This window comes from Arvicanthis niloticus, chromosome 3, assembly GCF_011762505.2.
Source record: "Arvicanthis niloticus isolate mArvNil1 chromosome 3, mArvNil1.pat.X, whole genome shotgun sequence".
NCBI classification, from domain to species: Eukaryota; Metazoa; Chordata; class Mammalia; order Rodentia; family Muridae; genus Arvicanthis; species Arvicanthis niloticus.
Genome location: NC_047660.1, coordinates 111,384,503 through 111,403,790, shown reverse-complemented (window position 1 = coordinate 111,403,790; position 19,288 = coordinate 111,384,503). Strand labels below are relative to the sequence as shown.

The window sequence follows — 19,288 nt, the reverse complement described above, 5'->3', positions numbered from 1 at the left end:
CCTTCTCCTTCTCCTTCTCCTTCTCCTTCTCCTTCTCCTTCTCCTTCTCCTTCTCCTTCTCCTTCTCAACACAGGGATTTGGGGTCTGGCTTGAACCTGTGCAGGTCTGTGCATGCTGTCACAGTCTCTGTAGTTCATATGTGTGTCAGTCCTGTGGTGTCTGGACTATGCTGTTTCCTTAGAATTATCCAAACACCTTAAAGCCTCTGTTTGCTCTAAAGATGCCCCAACTGGGTGGGCCAGATTGCTCAGCAAGTAAAAGCATTTGCAAACCCAACAGATAATCCGAGTTCAATCCCCAGATTTAACCATGTCAGAACCATCTCTGACCCCCCCACCCCCCACCCCTGCACACACACACACACACAATTTTTTCATTATAATAAAGATTAGTTTTTTAAATTTTGACTAATATTACATATTGGATCATTGACTCATCCATTTATTCAAAGGGAAAAAAATCAGTAAATGAAAAAAATTCATACCCAAATTAAAAAAAAAAAAAATCCAAGATCCTCAATTCTAAAGCAGACCTCTTCCTCCAAATCTCATTATCAGCATGGCTGTGAAGGCTTGCCAAGGAAGGAGCCCTTTCTGCACTTTTCATATGAAAATTAAATCACATGACCACTCAGGCAAGTCTACCAGCACCAGACAGAACCTAAGAGGCCTCAAGCAGAGCCTGTCACCCTGCTCTTCTTATGGCCAGATACTAAGGACTTTTTTCAGTCAGTCACGACTAAAAGCAGCCACAGTGAGTATGTAAACAAACAGGTAGGCCAAGGAGCCAATAAAACTCTTCTTGCAAAAACAGCTGGCAAACTGGAAGGGAAGGAAATGCAGCTGGAACACTCAAAGCCGCTGTTTACTCTATAGGCGCCCACAACTGGGTGGGCCAGACCACTCAACTAGAAAAGCATTTGCAAATCTCAGGATCTGAGTTCAATCCCCAGATTCCACAGAGGATGGAAAAACCAGTTCTCTCTTTCTCTCTCTCTCTCTCTCTCTCTCTCTCTCTCTCTCTCTCTCTCTCTCTCACACACACACACACACACACACACACAATTTTTAATTAAATTTTTTTTAAAAAAAGGCCTCAACTTCCACTTCAAGCCCAATGCATATACCACGCCCAATTTGTGTTGGCCCATTAGTAAATGGTAAGTTAACTTTTTCCTAAAATATAATCTCTCTTTACTAACAATTTAATATAGGATCCTTTGTAACTATCAGATCTAGTTTTTTTTTTTTAAGATTTATTTATTTTATGTATATGAGTACACTGTAGCTGTCTTAAGACACACCAGAAGAGGGCATCAGATCTCATTACAGATGGTTGTGAGCCACCATGTGGTTGCTGGGAATTGAACTCAGGACCTTTGGAAGAGCAGTCAGTGCTCCTAACCACTGAGCCATCTCTCCAGCCCCAAGATCTAAATTTTAAAAGGATGTTTCCTGGCTCAACACCACTGATTTTAGAACGGAGTTGGACAGTTTCCACAATGCCCTGTGCCTAACATAGGGAGGTCTAGGCTGGGACCCCGTTTCAACCAAAGTTGTTATTTTTATCAGTTTCTTTGTAGGTTTCAGTTTGGGGTGAAAAGTTGCAGAAATAATGAAAAAAAAAAAAAAAAAAAAAAAAAACAGAAACCACGAACATATGCCAAAGCACTGGCCAGTGACCATCTCCATTACAGGCAGTATGAAGGCTATTTTAAGGGTGTCAAGGCTTCTGAAGAGGGGGCTGGAGAGATGGCTCAGCGGTTGAGAGTACTGGCTGTTCTTCCAGAGGACACCAGTACAATCCCACATGACAGCTCACAACTGTCTGTAACTCCAGCTCAGGGGGTCTGGCACCCTTACACAAACATATGTGCAGGCAAAACACAAATGCACATTAAATAAGAATAAGTAAATCATTTTTTAGAGAGAAAGGTTTCTTTTTTTTTTAGGGAGAGAGATTGTGAAGACCGCGACTGTCCCTTGAGAAACCCTCGCCTACCCTGGGATATGGCTCACATTTTATCTCTTCCAGAAGTTGGTGTGTAACCAACTATCTTTCCACTCTCAGACACATCTTACTATATCTTCGTGCTTCTGTGATTTTTTCCTACTTATAAGCTGACATTCTGCTCTCAATTTCATAGGTGCCAGTTAAAAAAAAAAAAAAAAAAAAAAAAAAAAAAAAAACCACAAGATTCCTGTATCCATTTTTTTTTTCTTGGTGTAGCCCTAGCTGTCTTGAAACTCACTCTGTAGACCAGGCTGGCCTCAAACCCACAGAGATTCACCTGCCTCTGCCTCCTGAGTGCTGGGATTAAAGGCGTGTGCCACGAGTGGCTGGCTTTTTTTTTTTTTTTTTTTTTCTATATCCATCTTTTAAATGTATTTCTTTTTAGTTTTCTTTTTAAATGCATTTTTTATTGCATGTGGATGTATGTGTGTGTGCAGGTGTGTGTGTGTGTGTGTGTGTGTGTGTGTGTGTGTGTGTGTGTGTGTGTGTGGAGGGCATCAGATACATAGGAACTGGAGTTATAAGCAATTAAAAGCTATCACATAGGTGCTGGGAACCAAAACCAGGGTCCTCTTCAAGACCAGTGAGCACTTAATGCAGGCCATTTCTCCAGTCCCTGCATCGTATGTTTGTTCCATCTCCATAAGCCTTGATTTCTGCACAGTGCCATGGAGAGGGACAAAGGACACTTAGACATGCAGCGGGAGACTGCTTTAGAGCAGTGGTTCTCAGCCTGTGGGTCTTGACCCCTTTGGGGTTGAACAATCGTTTTACCAGGGTTACATATCAGATATCTTGCATATCATACAGTTACATTACGAGTCATAGCAAAATTACAGTTATGAAGTAGAAACAAAAATAATTTCATGGTTGGGGGTCAGCACAACATGAGAACTGTATTAAAAAAGGGTCACAGCATTAGGAAGGCTGAGACCCACTGATGTAGAGGAAAGGAACTCCAAAGTTAGGGGACCCACAAATTGTTTACCGTGAGCAACGAGCCTGGCTGCCCTCTGTACCAGAGGGAGGCCTACCTCCGCTTCCCAGAGCCATGGGTTGCACAAACATCCTAGGAAACAGTCCAGGAAAACAAAGGGCAGACAGTACGTCTGCCTAGGGGTGGCTAAGAGACTTGAGTCACACACAGGAATGGAAGAGGAAGGCATGGATAAGCTTTCTCATGACTCCCAAGGAATGAGGTTCCCGGATCCAAAGTACATTGAGAATTAGTGAGAAAGAAAAATATTTGCAAAGGACAAAATTAAAAATCTTCGCCCTGGCTATGTGCTTCCTCCTTGCTCTGCTGAAGCCACAGGGCCTGCCTCCTCTTCCTACACAAACTACTCACTGCAATGCCCTGGAGCCTCTGGATAGGCTGTTTCCTCATCCAGGAAGGCCCTGCAGAGAGCTCACTCCCTCCCATCATTCAACTTTAAAGTGATCTGTCACCACCCGACATCAACACTTACCTGTTCTCCCCTTAGCAGAATATAAGATCCTTAAACACAGACCCTGTGTTTACTGATGTGTCTGTCTATATCTAGATACCAAAAGAAAGAGCTGTTTTACTGGCATGCTCACCATTATGGATTTCATTGTGTCCCTTAGACATTCATATGCTAGTATCTTAACTCTCAATTCCTCAAAACGTGACCTTATTTAAAGATAATGAAATAGAATGAGGTCGTAGGGGAGAGTCCTATTCCAATGAGACTACTAAAAAAAGACATAAGAAAAGGAAGTAGGGACACAGATCTGCACACAGAGAATGCACACTGCACACTGATGTAAAGACACGGGACGGTATGACATTATCATGTCTAGGAGCCCTCAGAAGAAACCAGTCTTTGATCCCAGACTTGGGGCCTACAGAACTCTGGGAGAATATATTTCTGTTGTTAAAACCACCCAGTTCACGGTACTTTGTACAGCAGCCACAGCCAGCTAATGATATACCCACTGAAATCACAAAATGTCTCAAATCCATCTGTGAAGTGTAAGCTTTAAAGCCAGGTCTCGACAGCACAAGTCTCTTACTGATCGTCTCAGCCCCCAGTGCAGAACAGCACTGTGAGAGCATGGGCTCTGGATCTGCGCCAACCTCCATCCGTCACCAGCAAACCACACAGCCACACAGCCGCGGTGCCTTCTAGTTCATCCGATATAGAATCGAAACTACTCACCTTGTGAAGCTGAGTACACAAGTGAAAGCTCTCGAGAAGAAGCACGTTGCCCATGCTATGGGCTTTGGATATGGTTCCTTACACCAAATCCTGGGTTGAAATTTCATTGCTAACACAACGGCTCGGAACGAGATGGGACCTTCAAGAGGTGACCATGTCACAAGAGCTCCACTCTCATGAGAGGATTGACAACAATTTTAAAGGATTGAATTGGTGTACTAGTTATTTCTCTGGTACTGTGATAAAATGCCATAACCATGGTGACTTACAGAAGAACGGGCTTCTTTGGCCTTAAAGCTGAGAGAGATCAATCAATCCTCAACTACAAGTTCAAAGTGGACAAAGAGCAAAGTGCAACTAAGGTGAGGCTATAGCTGCACACTCTCAATGCCCCCCATGCTATACACTCTCAAAGCTCCCCCCAGTACTATATATACTCTCAATGCCCCCCATTGCTACACACTCTCAAAGCTCCCCCCAGTACTATATATACTCTCAATGCCCCCCATTGCTACACACTCTCAAAGCTCCCCCCTCAGTGATATACACTCTCAAAGTGCCCCCCACAGTGATGTATACTCTCAAAGCTCCCCACCCCATAGTGCTACACACTCTCAAAGTTCCCCCTATAGTGCTATACACTTTCAAAGCTCTCCACAATGACTGACACTCTCAAAGCTCCCAGCCCCAGTGTGATACACTTTCAAACCCCACCCCCGGTGATAGACTCCCTCCAGCAGCTGGATCACCTAATCATCCCCAAACAGCACCTCCAAATGTATTCACATACCCAAGACTGTGGAGGCCACGCTGTTCAAACCACTATAACTGGTTGCCTCAGAGAGAGTTATCATAAAGTGAGGGTTCCCTCGTGTACTGTCCTTCTGAAACTGCCCACTTGCCACTCTGCTATCTGCCGTGAGCTGAAGCAGCACAAGGCCTGTCCCCCATCATCGACATGCCTGAACTTCCCACTTTCCCAATCACGAGACAGAACAAACGTCTCTCTTTTGCTTATTACCAAATCTCAGATATTCTGCTTAACAGCAGAAAACAGGGTAAGACAGTGAATGTTATTTATCAGGCCATAAGCATAGATAGCATCGGCTTCCACAACTGGCTAAAAAGCAGCAGAGTGAATGGCCACCCAGCCACCCATGCATGGAAGTAGGAGAGGACGCTGGGAGACCGTCACTCTGAAATGTTTCAGTGTGCACACCTACAAGTTTCTATATAGCCCAAAGATCACTTTGACCAGGTAAGAGATAAAAAAAACCAGACAACGGATTAAACTATTAAAGTGAATATAGCATATGGGGCTGGCGATGTGGCTCGGCAGGAAAGAGTACTTCTGCTCACTCCAAAGATCTGAGTTCAGTTCCCAGCACCCACATCAGGGAGCCCACAACTCTAACTCCAGAAACCCAATGCTCTCCTAGTGACCAGTGCGACAGATGAGAAGTTCACATAAAGACAGGGACAGACAAATAAAGGAAAGACAAATGAGAATGTCCTGGTCTGAAGGCGAAAGGACGGATGAATGACCCGACACTCCGCTCCATTCACTTCCCAGTGGTTTTATATAGCTCTGCCCAACTTTCTGCAGCCAGAAGAGTCAAAAGAAGTAGGAAACAGCAGAAACAGAAGAACAAAAACTGCCCTTTAGAAATTAGGGCAGAGAAGCAGGCAGAATCAGTGGGGTAAAGGGCTGTGTTTCAACACCACCCAGAGATCTGCCAACGGAGAGGAGGGCACCAGTTCTCAAATTCCCTGCATTGCCTATCAGATGGGAAAGGCATTCTGGGCATCCCCGGGGTGTCCACAGTCTGCCCTCACCACCTCAGAGACCGGTCGGGTGCTAACTGTCTGTGTTCGGTGCCCTGGCCTCCAACCTCAGGACTTTGTCTCCATCCCATGGAATTCTGAATCCCAAGCTTCTGGAAGGGGTTCAGAAGATGGTGAAGCTGTTTCAACTTTAATCCAAAAAAGTCTTCAAGTCAGGGCAACCTTTCCATGGCGTTCACATGTGTGAGGCCTCCATACACAAACAAACAAACAAACCAATAAATAAATAAATAAATAGGACAATGTTTAAATGAATGCGTAATAAAAAAAATTGCAATGCAAGTTAGATCCATTTGCACGTGTGCACATGCGTACACGCGCACACACACCCACAGCTGAATTCCGCCTAACATCTGCTTTATTTAAACTCCCACTTAAGCTAAGCCTACACAAAGTAAGTGGACATTCACTTGGACAGAAAGCTGAGAGGAAAAAAAAAAAACCCAAGGTTGTAGTACTTGTTGGGAGATCCATGCATGCTTTGTACTGAGCCAAAGGCACACAGTCAAAGATGGTGTGACAAAGACACTGGAGGCATATGACTGGAGAATTTCTTAAAGGTTATGTGACCATTTTGCATGCAGAGGACACTCTCCTTTTGATCACAAAGAGGGTGGGGCAATCCTACTTCAAAGAGTCTGCTTCAATCCCTACATATAAACCCATTCCTTCCAAACCTCTGCCTGGGTTTGGAAAGATGAAATGAACCATGACTGCACACGGCAGCTCCCACAGGCACTGCACCCCTCCTCCCGTGTTAGAAAAAAAAATATTGAAACTTACCAACTTTATGCACAAAAAGAGCATACTCAATACAATGACAAAGTGTTTTTTCTATTTATTTTTGCAGATTGCCAAGCCTGGATTGAAAGCCTGGCTCCCTACCCAGGCCATAGTCTCAAGTCTTTCTGGCAAGCTGCTGCCATCCCCACTCCTAGAGCTCAATTTTATGTGGTTGCTTGGAAAGAGACCAGAACAAATAGCTAAGAAGGCCATGTCCCTGAGGGATGTCTAGATTTACCCTTTTGCACCTATTTTCAATATTTTTTCTGATGAGGTCAACTGAAGCTAGGGGAAAAAAAAGAAAATCAGGTAAAAATGAAGCTAAAAGAAACAGAATCACACTCAGTTGGATAAGTGACCAGATTTAGATGCAGTGGCTGTAGAAAAGGCTGTGTCCACCACACCCCTCTGGGATAGCTGGCCAGCTACCTGGGCCTGGGTAACCATCAAAAGTGTCAGATCTTCTGGTTCTGAGTCACACACTGAACAGCCTGTACTAGCAACCTGTGGTCCCAACCAACGCATGCTTCCTGCGTGAGGGAAGCTGCTTGCAACAAAGCACTTGGCTAAGGGAAGGAGGAGCTGAGCTCATCTTAACTCAGGTCATCAGAAAATTACCCCATGTTAAGTGCTTTGATAACAATGACAATAAACTAGTAAAAAAGCTGGGTGTGACTTTTTCTCACCTGATCTGTAGTTAAACTTGGCAATTATTTGTGCCTGCTGGTATTCATTAGCTACACAAATTGACTCTAAAATTGCACAACCATAAAGTGGCACAGCAAACCAGCATGCACAACAATTACTGATGGAACAACAGGTATCCCGGAGCCCTGCACCCTGATGCAGGGTCCAACACCTACAACCCTTCCCCAGCACCCTGGGGACCTGAAGGCTGAGAAGCAGCTTTCCACCCCCTCCAGAACTGGGCGAGCTCCTATTTCCCACACAGATGCGACCGAAGCCAGCAAACAAGGCAAGCAGCTCTTCTGAGTACTCTTCAGAACCCTCCCGTGATCCCCCAGCTGAGTCAAACTGACACCTGGAAGTCCCAGTGGGTCAGTGCCCGAGGCTCTCAAGAGTTCCATGCAATTAAAAGCCAATTTCCTTTACTCTAAGAGAAACAAGCCGGGAATGTTTACAAGGACAGAGTGGTGAAGGCTACAGTAAAGCTCAGAGGTAAGCAACTGGCTTCAGAAGACTGAGGGAACACTGAAAACACACATGACCGACGGCTTCATGCCTGCCCAAGCCAGTCCACTCTGGGGGAATTCCACAGAGCCTGCTCCAGCTGTCCTCAACACGCATCCTCCCTTGTCCCTACCCCGTTTCTAGAACACTCTAGCTAAAGCAAAGTGAATCAGTTTAGAAAGGCAGGTGGGGGGCGGGGGGAGACAATCATCAGAGATCATGTTATAAATAATACGGAGAAAATTTTATTTAAACAAAGCCTACGACTACAAGGTAACACAGCTGACTTGTATCCAAGCAGTAAGAAAACCACAAAGCAACTGGGCAGTGGTGGCGCACGCCTTTAAACCCAGCACTTGGGAGGCAGAGGCAGGCGGATTTCTGAGTTCAAGACCAGCCTGGTCTACAGAGTGAGTTCCAGGACAGCCAGGGCTACACAGAGAAACCCTGTCTTGAAAAACAAAAAATGAAGGGGAGGAAGAGGAGGGAGAAGAAGAGGAGGAAGAGGGAGAAGAGGAGGGAGAGGAAGTGTAGAGTGAAAAATTATAAAGCCCATTTTATGAAATATATACAGGCTTTTTCTTTGCCCTTAGACCTAAGCAAAAAGAGTGCAGGTTCCAGAAGGTGGAACTGAATGTAAGATTTCAGGCCTTCACTGCCTCGAGATACATTCCGGGTGGAGGACATTATCCCTGAATCAGAGGACACTTGCTGGATTAACATTCCTCAAGCCTCAGGGTGGGGAAGGCCCAAAGCAAGAAGACACATTCCTGACCACAGAGAAAGATGCAAATCATCTGGGTGGTTCTGAGAACTAGCTAACTTGCCACTGTTCTTGGTTACCCACCCCCTGAGGTTTTCCCAGTGTTACAGCCTGCTGATGTTCAAAATTTGTAAAACAACCAATCATGTGTAACCTCGTGACAATTCCTCCCTTTCCCCACCCCGTGCTATAAAAAAAGCTCCTCAGCTTGCTGGCCTTTTGTCAAATTCTGTTCCTGCATGGGAGAGCAGTTTGACCACTGGCTAGCCAACTCTCCCCAATAAACCTCTGCTGATTGCATCCAGGTACGGTGTCTTGTGATTTTTGGGGTGGCCGTGATTTCCTGAGACTTGAGTAAGGGTCTCCTGAGTTTGGTGGTCTTCAGAAGAAGAAGTGCTATCCACACCTATCCACCCAGCAAGCAGACAACCTTTCCCAGATGTACCCATACATCCTCCTCATTGCTGGTCAAGCTGCATACCACCTACTAGTGCCGCCATTTGTGATACACTAACCTGAACTTTCACTGGACAGATTGTTATTTTTCAAAGCAATGTGACAGAGGCTGGGAAGGTGGCTGAGGGGTACAGTGCTTGCTGCACATGTTGGAGGCCCTGAGTCTACATCCTCATCACCACACAGAGCTGGGCATAGTCTATCACCAAACCCAGAGCTCAGTGAACAGTGTGATACAGGTAGAGGCTGGCCTCTGAGTGTCAGGAATCCTCCATCTCTATCTCCTCACTACTCAGCTTGAAGGCAAATGCCACCATGGCCGGCTTTTAACATGGGAGCTGAGGATCTGAACTCAGATCCTCAAGCACTTTACCCACTGAGCCACTTTGCAGTCCCCAGAATATTTGACCACATACCTGTACACTGTAGCCCAAATACTTTGACATATAAAATTAACCTGAACAAAATAAATAAATACATTTTTTTTTAAAAAGCTGGGGGCTGGAGCGATGGCTCAGTGGTTAAGAGCACAACTGCTCTTCCAGAGGTCCTGAGTTCAATTCCCAGCAACCACATGGTGGCTCACAACCATTTGTAATGGGATCCAGTGTCTTCTGGTGTATGTCTGAAGACAGCTACAGTGTACTCATATAAATAAAAATAAGTAAATCTTAAAAAAAAAAAAAAAAACTGGACAGTGGTGGTGCATGCCTTTAATCTCATCACTTGGGAGGCATTAGGCAGGCGGATTTCTTTGAAGCCAGCCTGGTCTACAAAGTGAGCTCCAGGACAGCCAGGGCTGTTACACAAAGAAACCCTGTCATAAATAAATAAATAAATAAATAATCCAGAAATGATGGTACATTCCTTTAATCCCAGCACTTGGGAAACAGAAGCAGGCCTGGTCTACATAGCAAATTCTAGGCTTGTCAAGGCTATATCATAAGACTATGTCAAAAAAAAAAAATACAAATAAAATCAGATGACTAGGAACTGAGGAAGAGATTTGGTAGCACTACTTCTAAATCAAACCTTCCCTGCCATTGTTAACAAGATGAACTAACACACTGACACACCAGTCAGAACTTAGCTCTTTTGGAAAATGGAAACAATCTTCCTATTGCCCCAATTCCCCTACATATAATATCCTGGATACTTTTAAGCTGCAGTCACACATTGGGATTTCCTGAAGTTGGAAAATATCTCACAGAATTTTTCTGTAAAATTCTGTGTCTGTACATTTATCAGAATAGCCCTGATAAGGCTGTTTCTGCTTATACTTAATAGTAACAGACAGTTATCAAGAGAAATAAAAAGTATGCAGCTCTCTGCCCTGGGGTCACCTTCCTTTGCCCTTTCTGTAATCAACATTGACAAAAGCCCATTTCTCCTCAGACAATATTAAGAAGAGGCAATTAACATCTTTGCTTTTCTTACTTATTTGCTCTCTTAGAATACTAGTTCATTTATTCCCCAAGACTGCAGTGAGAAGCTTCTTAGTGCACTTATGTCTGCTGCAAGCAGACATCTCTGATGCCCTCAATCCTTAAAGGTCAACAGACACTTAGCTTGGTATTAATCTTCAGTGTTTCAAAATGTATAAGATTTCAAAATGTAACTGGCTGGTTTTGTGTGTCAACTTGACAGAAGCTGGAGTTATCACAGAGAAAGGAGCCTCCCTTGAGGAAATGCCTCCATGAGATCCAGCTGTAAGGCATTTTCTCAATTAGTGATCAAGTGGGGAGGGCCCACTGTGGGTGGTGCCATCCCTGGGCTGGTAGTCCTGGGTTCTATAAGAAAGCAAGCTGAGCAAGCCAGCGGAAGCAAGCCAGTAAGTAACATCCCTCCATGGACTCTGCATCAGCTCCTGCTTCCTGACCTGCTTGAGTTCCAGTCCTGACTTCCTTTGGTGATGAACAGCAATGTGGAAGTGTAAGCTGAATTAACCCTTTCCTCCCCAACTTGCTTCTTGGTCATGATGTTTTGTGCAGGAATAGAAACCCTGACTAAGACAGGGGACCAACTGGCTGTTTGTGTTGTTTGTTTTTAAAATAAGACTTTTAAGACACATTTGTGATTTTAGTTTCTTCTTGACTCCACCTGGCTTCTGTACAATGAGGTGGAAGAATAAAGAGACAAACTTACTAGCAAACTGCCTTGAGCCTGCCTGCCAATAAAGAAGTGGCCTTCCTCACCAAATAGACTAACCCCGCAGAGTTTATATTTTTGGTCAGATATTAGCAAACATCCCCTTTCCTCCTAGTTAAGACTTGGTGACTGTGACCCAAACTTGAAAACACACAGTACAGTCACTAAAGTTGAATAAGATGTCATCTAATTAGAACATGGTGACAATACCGGTTCCAAAGCCGGTGATCTTCAATGTTACGCATGCTACAATGCGTCCAATGACATCCCTGCCCTCTGCTTACATCTACTTGCCAGTTTACTGCCTCAGCTCTGCCGGGTAACATGACTTACACAGGTGCGTAACACAAAAATGCTGGGCATCTTAATCCTGACCTCTGGAAACAGCTATACTTTTTAAAGGAGGTAGTAAGGCAAATAAACAGAATGTGACCTGGTGTGGCTCAGTGGACTGGACTATGCAGAATACGCCACAGCACCAGGGGCGTGTCACCCCAACAGCCCCACAATCATGGAAGTTATCACTCTGTAACACTACTGTACTGGGTGTGTCCCAGTAAACACACGTAGACTCTACTGTCTATTGACAGCAGTAAGTCAAGATTTACTCAGACAACTTTGGCTTTAACCAAAAAGTAGCCCAGAAGGCTTTCCCAAACTTAGTGGAGAGACCAGAAGGGCGTTTCTAGTCAGACAGGTTTCTGGGTCACACAGCCCCAAGCTGGGACCCCAGTTATCCCTCCCACTTCCTCCAACCCTTTGAGGTGACTCAGTTTCCTGAGCATACCTGCTGAAAGTCCTCCTCCCTGAGCTTCCGAGAACTCAATACTTGTCAGGACAGCACGTCACATGTACACACTCAGCACACAGCACTGTACTTCATAAAGATTGTTACCCAGAAAACAGGGCAGGGCCCTGGCTCCTCAGATCCCATGCTTTCTGAACCCCTCTCTAAGTCACCTAGATCCAAAGGGTTACTAGCAAAGTAAAACACAGAACAGACGCATTTGGGACCAAGGGTTTGGCTCAGACTTAGAGCAATTGCCTAGTGCCCTAGGTTGAACCCCAAGACTTCAAAAAAGCAAACAAAAAGAATGCATTTAGAGATTATTTGAATCCCCCCTAAAAAGCATTTGTAAGAACCCAGAATTATCTGAAGAACGGCTTAAACGTCCCCCCTCCCCCATTGTGTTGCTCCTTCTAGGTTGGTTTGACTTGTGGTCCTATCTCCAACACTAGCCAATGTTCAGCCATTTGTAGGCAATCAGGTGTCCCCTGAAAGGATGAGGTTTGAGACCTGCTGGGGCTGTAATGCAGAGCCTGACTGGAAAATCCAAGTCTCTGAGTGCTTCAGGAGTCCTTCATGTGGCTGGTCTGTGATCAGATCGGTCCTTTCTTTCTCTACAAATATCCCACTCGACTATACTCTGCTGTTTCTTTTTGGATCAAGGACATGATAGCCTGAGCACAGACACTAGAAATAGCCCCTAAGGAAGGCCAGACACTATTTTAAACATTACGGAAACTGGGTGCTATGCCTGGTAACAGGGTGCCAGAACCTAGTCCTCATACTATGATTCTGTCTTTGACATTTAAATAATAATAATAATAAAGCTAATAACATTTATCTAGCTGTTCCCCTAGGGTTTGGCCCAATGTGGTTTCGACAAGATTATTCCATCCACATAAGCATGTGGCGACTGTGTGGCACCCGCTGATGTGTAAATACTACCTAAGTGACAAGTTGGCAGGTTCCTGTCATGACAACTGCATACATTTTTGATCATGTAATTACTTATAAGCCTAAAAAGTATGCACAAAATTTCTGTTATCCATTATGCCTTTGAAAGTACTTAAAAGTATTGAAGAGAATGACATGACATTTAACATGTATTTTCTTAATCAAAAGTGTCAAATCTGAACCGGGGACATGGCACAGTGGCAGAACACCTGCCTAGCAAGTTCAAGATCCTGGACTTATTCCCAGCCCTGCAGAATTAAGTACCAAGTCCTCAGAGAGCTGTTGGCAGGACTTGGCAAATGGTGAGCAGTGTAAGTCACCATGGAAAACCATAACCTGAGAAACACTTTCTGAAATGTGGTCGCTGGCCTCCCACCAAGCACGTACTTCTTCCACTCGTGAAAATGCCTTTCCTATGCTGGCTTCAAACACCTCAGCTCATGCTCTCTGAAACCTGATCTAAGGCTGAATTTAGGCACTAGTGGTGTCTGCTCCTCCCATGTTTTATATATGACATCTTGGGACTCATAAAGCCCATATTCAAATCTTGGCTGTAAACGTAGCAGGTATGTGGCCTTGGTTAAGCTGCTTAAAATGGAAGCAATAACTATCCTTACTTATTGAGTTGTTACCAGGGCATCCTAATATGCAAAAAGAAAAGGAGGAAGAGGAGGAAAAAGAGGAGGAAGAAGAGAAGGAGGAATAGGAGGAGGAAGAGGAGGAAGGAGAAGAGGAGTAGGAGGGGGAAGAGGAGGAGGAGGAGACTAGCACTAAGCACTGTTTTTAGTATTATTTTGTTAGATAAAATCTGTATACTACTACTGTTTTTACAAATGAATAAATCAGGTGCATGGATAGCAAATCACTAGCAATTATTAAGCTCCTTAGAACTGAAGTATATGAAGTAGAAGTAGTTTAATGAGCAAGAGCATACGGATTATGATTTACTGATGTGAGTATCAGACCACTCGCTATTTCTCAGTCAAACGTGAAGCGTTTCTCAGCATCGTTCAAAGAATCATTTTTCACCACCTGCAGAGCTGTCAGTGCAGCATTTCTCCTGCTCCGAGTCTGGTTTCCACAAGTGCTTGAGAGCTTGCATAAATAAAAGCAAGAGAATTCTGTCTGTGAAACTCAAACGATGTTACTTCCCACATTTTTTTGACACTTCAAGTCAAATCTGAAGCCTGTCCTTCACTGTGTATCCTGTCTTCTGCATCCTTTTCCATCTGGAGCAAAGTCAGCCTCGGCTGGAGGAGAAGAAGCCCCTGTACTTCTCCAGCAGCCCCAGATTGAACGCAGAGACTGTAGCTAGCGCACACACCGTTCTGAAATCAGTTTTCATTACTCAGAGAATGCTACACACTAGTGCTCCCAAGTCTTTGGTGGTGACCAAGGAGAAACAGCAGTTCCTTCAATACACTCTTTGAGATTCCAAAACATACATTCAAAAATGACCTAGCATTCCTTGTATTAGGTGGAATTTTTTTCTTTCAAAACCCAAATCCTGTTTTATTCAAATCTGTACCAAAGTTATCCTCTATGAGCACAGTAATAAGTATGGAATCTGTTCAGACTCAAAATGCCAGCTTACCAGCTTCATCTTCATAAAAAAAACAATGGTTAGTCCACTGTGCAATCATTCTGCACAAAGCGGTAACACTAAGTAGTAGTGGCTTCATTCTGTATGTCCTTATGTATCCGTAATGTGGTAATTTACTCATTTTTGCTTAGCTGGAAATTTTTCTAATATGAGTTCTTTTAAAATCTGGCTATTTCATATGAAAATGTACATTTTTCATTTTTACATTTAAAAAGCAACACTTTAGGCCCTCAATCTCAGCATGGCAAACAGCTTAGCAACTGTGCCCATAAAGGCAGCAACAGTTCCGAATACCATTCAGGGTGCTAGGTAGGGGGAAGAGAACCATATCATTCACGAAAATTACAACCTTTTCCCTAGTGAGATCTCAGATTGCAACCTCCATTGTGTACCCTGAAATGTTCTTCTAGTTTCCATTAAAATTTTTCATTTTATCTTATTTTATATGTATGAGTACTTTGCCTGCATGGATGTATGTGCACCATGTGGGTACCCGGTGCCCATGGAGGCCAGAGGAGGGTGTCAGATCCATTGAAACTACAGTTGCAAATAGTTATGAGCCACCATGTGTGTGCTGGAACTAGAACCTGAGTTCTCCAGAAGAGTAGCCACGGTTGTTAACCACACTGAGCCTTCTCTCTAGCACCCCTAGTTTCTATTTTAAATACATACACTGTGACCCATAAATGCAACTCCTGAAAAAAAAAAAAAAAAACAGGGAAGATCCTACAAATCTAACTACATGTCAACTGCAATATAGATAGCTTCTAATGACAAAAAAAGGATCACCCTCAAGAGCAGTGTGGACTGCTGAATAAACAGCAGCAGAATGCCATGCAGCAGAACACCAGACAGTCTCCAAATACAGTAAGAAGGAAAAAAGGAAGCATACAGACATGGCAATGTGTCCAGGACACAGTAAGCAGGAGAAAAAGCAAGATACAGAAGACTATATGATCTACAGTCCAATCTATGAGAAATGAATAATTTATATGATTTCATTTCAATTTTTAAAAGAAAATACAAGCTTTTAAAATTAATCATATAGTACTTTTATATTATTTTTTAAAAAGGGAAAAGCCCTGTGCACAGATATTTTAATTCATTTCATGTGTAAATAAATCTGGTTATTTGTCTTGGTGACAGTCTCTGAGCGTCAACCTCAATATCACTTCTCAAGCAAGACTAAACAAACAAACCCCTCTGGGTGAACATCCATGCCAGGCTAAAACGCATACTGCTAAAATACGCCTTTCATTTCACATATCTCAGGATGAGTCCCTACAACCAAGCAGGATGAAGCAGAAAGGTTTCTTGAGCTCCTGGGTTCGAGATCATCCCTGGACCACATCACCTGACTGTATAGTCATGCCCCATTCTCTCTTTCCAGCTGGTCTCCTTGCAATTACTATTTCTTTTTACTTAGTATGTGTACGTACACCAGAGATTAACAGTAGGTCCTTAGATGTTTGCTTCCTTGGCTCTGTGTATACGTATGTGCGTGCACACAGGTGCACACTCATATATGTGCCACACTGTGTCGGGGGGTGGGGGGGTAGAAGACAACCTCTAGCATCAGTCCTTGCTTCTACCCTGTTTGAAACAAGGTCTTTCCTGCTGTTCGTTGCTGTGTATTTCCAGGCTAGCTGGCTTGTAAGCTCCTGTCAATTCTGTCTCTGCCCGTCATTTCCCAGAGGGGCATGCTAGGATTACAGGACTTCTACCTGGGTTCTGCAGGTCCCAACTCAGGTCAACAGCCTTGCAGAGCAAGCGCTTTACCACTGAGCCATCTCTCCAGCCTTCCACTTTACCTTTGAGACAGGACCTCTCGATGAACCCGGAGCTCACTGATTCAGCTAGACTGGCTGACCCAGTGATCCTCCTGTGTCTCAGCCTCCTCGGAACTGAGATTACAGGCAAGTGCTGCCATGCCTAGCTTTTCTATGTGAGTTCTTGGGGATCAAACTTGGGTTCTCACGATTGCACAACAGACACTGTACTGACAGAGCCAACCCCACCCGAGCCCTGAAATCACCATTTCTGTACATAGTAAGCTGTACACATTAAGGTGTCAGAAGGTACTTTACCTCTGAGTCTTTGGTCTGCTGATTACGAATGACTATCAGATTATACAAGATTCTGTCGTCATCTGCCTCTGTGTGAGACACGTCATGAGGCATGCTCCATAAATTCTTTTCATCATCCCTCTCCAGAGTTGCTCCAAAAGAGGAATATGGATTGTTACCACTGTGAAAAAAAGAAGAAAAGCGTAAGAACTTTGTTATATATGTATATTATATATTATATGCCATATGTATGTGTAAATCTTACACTATAAATAAAAATGTATACCTTATCTATAACAAAAAGATCTAAGTTCTTTTTAATAATTAAACACAATACAATTAATAACAAACTTACTTAGTTAATCACTTTAAAAATAGCCAAAAAGGGATGGCAAGATGGGTGCCTAGTAACAAGCACACACAAGCCTGTGTCTGTGGAAAAGACTCAGTCGTTAGGAGCACTGGCTGCTCTCCCAGAGGACCCAGGGTTCAGGTCACACAGCAGCTCATAAACATGTGTGACTCCTGTTCCAGGGGATCTGACGCCCTTTCTAGCCCCTGTGGCACCAGGCACACCTGTGCACAGACATACAAAAATTACAATTTATTTATTTTTATTTTTATTTTATTTGCATTGGTGTTTTGCCTGTGTGTATATCTGTGTGATAGCCTCAGATCCTCTGGACTGGGAATTACATACAGACAGTTGTAAGCTGCCATGTGGACGTGGAGAGTTGAATCCATATTATCTGGAAGACACAGCCCCAAAGAAAACATTTAAACCCTAAGCAACAAATATACATGCCCAAATACTTTCAGGATCAAGGACTCAGAATTTCAGTTGTAGACTGGGGCAATGGCAGAGTGGATTAAAACAGTTCCTGGCTGGAGAGATAGCTCAGCAGTTAGGAGCACTAGCTGCTCTTCCAAAGAAGCCAGGTTCAATTCCAAGCATCCACGAGGACGGTCACAGCCATCTGTAACTCCAGTTCCGGGGTATCCATTGTCTGGCTTTGAAGGGTACCAGTCACACATGTACAAGCAGGCAAAATACCCACACACATTTTGTTTACTGGAGCCAGAGTAGTGGTGTACATCTTTAATCCCACATTCAAGAGGCAGAGGCAAGCTGACCTCGATGTGCTCAAGGCTAGCCTGGTCTACCTAACAAGTTCTAGGGAAGCTGAGGCTACATAGAAAAACAAAAACAAAACAACAAAAACCCACTTGCTGCCGGGCAGTGGTGGCGCATGCCTTTAATCCCAGCACTTGGGAGGCAGAAGCAGGCAGATTTCTGAGTTCGAGGCCAGCCTGATCTACTGAGTGAGTTCCAGGACAGCCAAGGCTATATAGAGAAACCCTGTCTCAAAAAAAAACAAAAAACAAAAAACAAAAAAAAAAAAACAAAAAAACAAAAACAAAACAAAACAAACAAAAAAACAACAACAACAAAAAAAAAACAACCCACTTGCTGCACAAGGGTGAGGACCAGAGTCCATATCTCCAGAACCCAGGTGAAAGCTAGGTATTTGGCAGCCCACCTGTAATTACAGCCTCAGAAGATGCAGACAGACCTCTCAAGCAAGCTGACTAGCAAGACTAGCCATGTGATATCGGCAACTTCTGTGTTTGACCGAGAGACTCTGCCTCATCAAAAAGGGTGGAACAGAAGGAGATGATCTCCTGACATTAATATTCTCCACATACATTCTGTACCCATGTGCCTGCACTCCCACACACATATATGCCCATATAGATACACATGCACAACACACACAGAGAGAGAGAGAGAGACACACACACACAGAGAGAGAGAAGTTCAGTCTCTTTGTTCCATATTCTTGCTTCATGATTTTTTTCTTCATCAAGTATACCCATGTTTGGCCTTGGTAAGACAGGTGATGAAGCATCACAGACAGGACATGCCTGTACATAGCCCTAGTTAACTTCTGAAGGACAGTACAATCAGCCACGCTGGAGCTGCTCACTCCATGTAATAACATGTATGAAGGGTGATTACACCTTAATCACGGGACTCAGTAAAACTGTGGGACATGACTCCTGTCTCTGGTCCTCAGTAAAACCAAGAATAGGAGATTGCTACTGGATGATCACATGGCTATCTAATTAAAAACTATGGCAAGCGTTATAAAGGGGGCAGTGGGAGAGCACATCTAGGATGCTGGCAGCAGATCCCGGCAGCTGTAGACATTGGGTAGGCAAATGGAGAAACCATGCTAGAACTGTAAAGAGGCAGGTAACAACAGAGCTGCCAGCAAGGGAGGGGTGTGAGGAAACTCGGCGGGTACACTGGAAGAAAGGGAACGCTGGCCAGAAAAATGAGGGAAGCTGGAGAGAAAGCTCAGGGCTGAAGACACACGTCCATGGGTCATGCACCTAACCTTTTTCTAGGTTAGTGAGAGCTTGACTCCTGAGCGAAGGCAGGACTGTGATGAGCAGCGTTAGCGACTTAAAACCCAGGTGAAGTGTGGGGA

General features: G+C 44.0%; 1 protein-coding gene across 1 annotated transcript in view; it reads right to left on the bottom strand.

Moving 5' to 3' along the window:
* The window catches only part of Mreg (melanoregulin), a 52,903-nt gene that overhangs the window by 14,728 nt on the left and 18,887 nt on the right, over positions 1-19,288 (bottom strand). Inside the window, exon 2 of the mRNA XM_034499134.2 lies at positions 16,815-16,974. Within this exon, the coding sequence (XP_034355025.1) occupies positions 16,815-16,974 (160 nt within the window). The remainder of the gene's footprint in view (positions 1-16,814; positions 16,975-19,288) is intronic.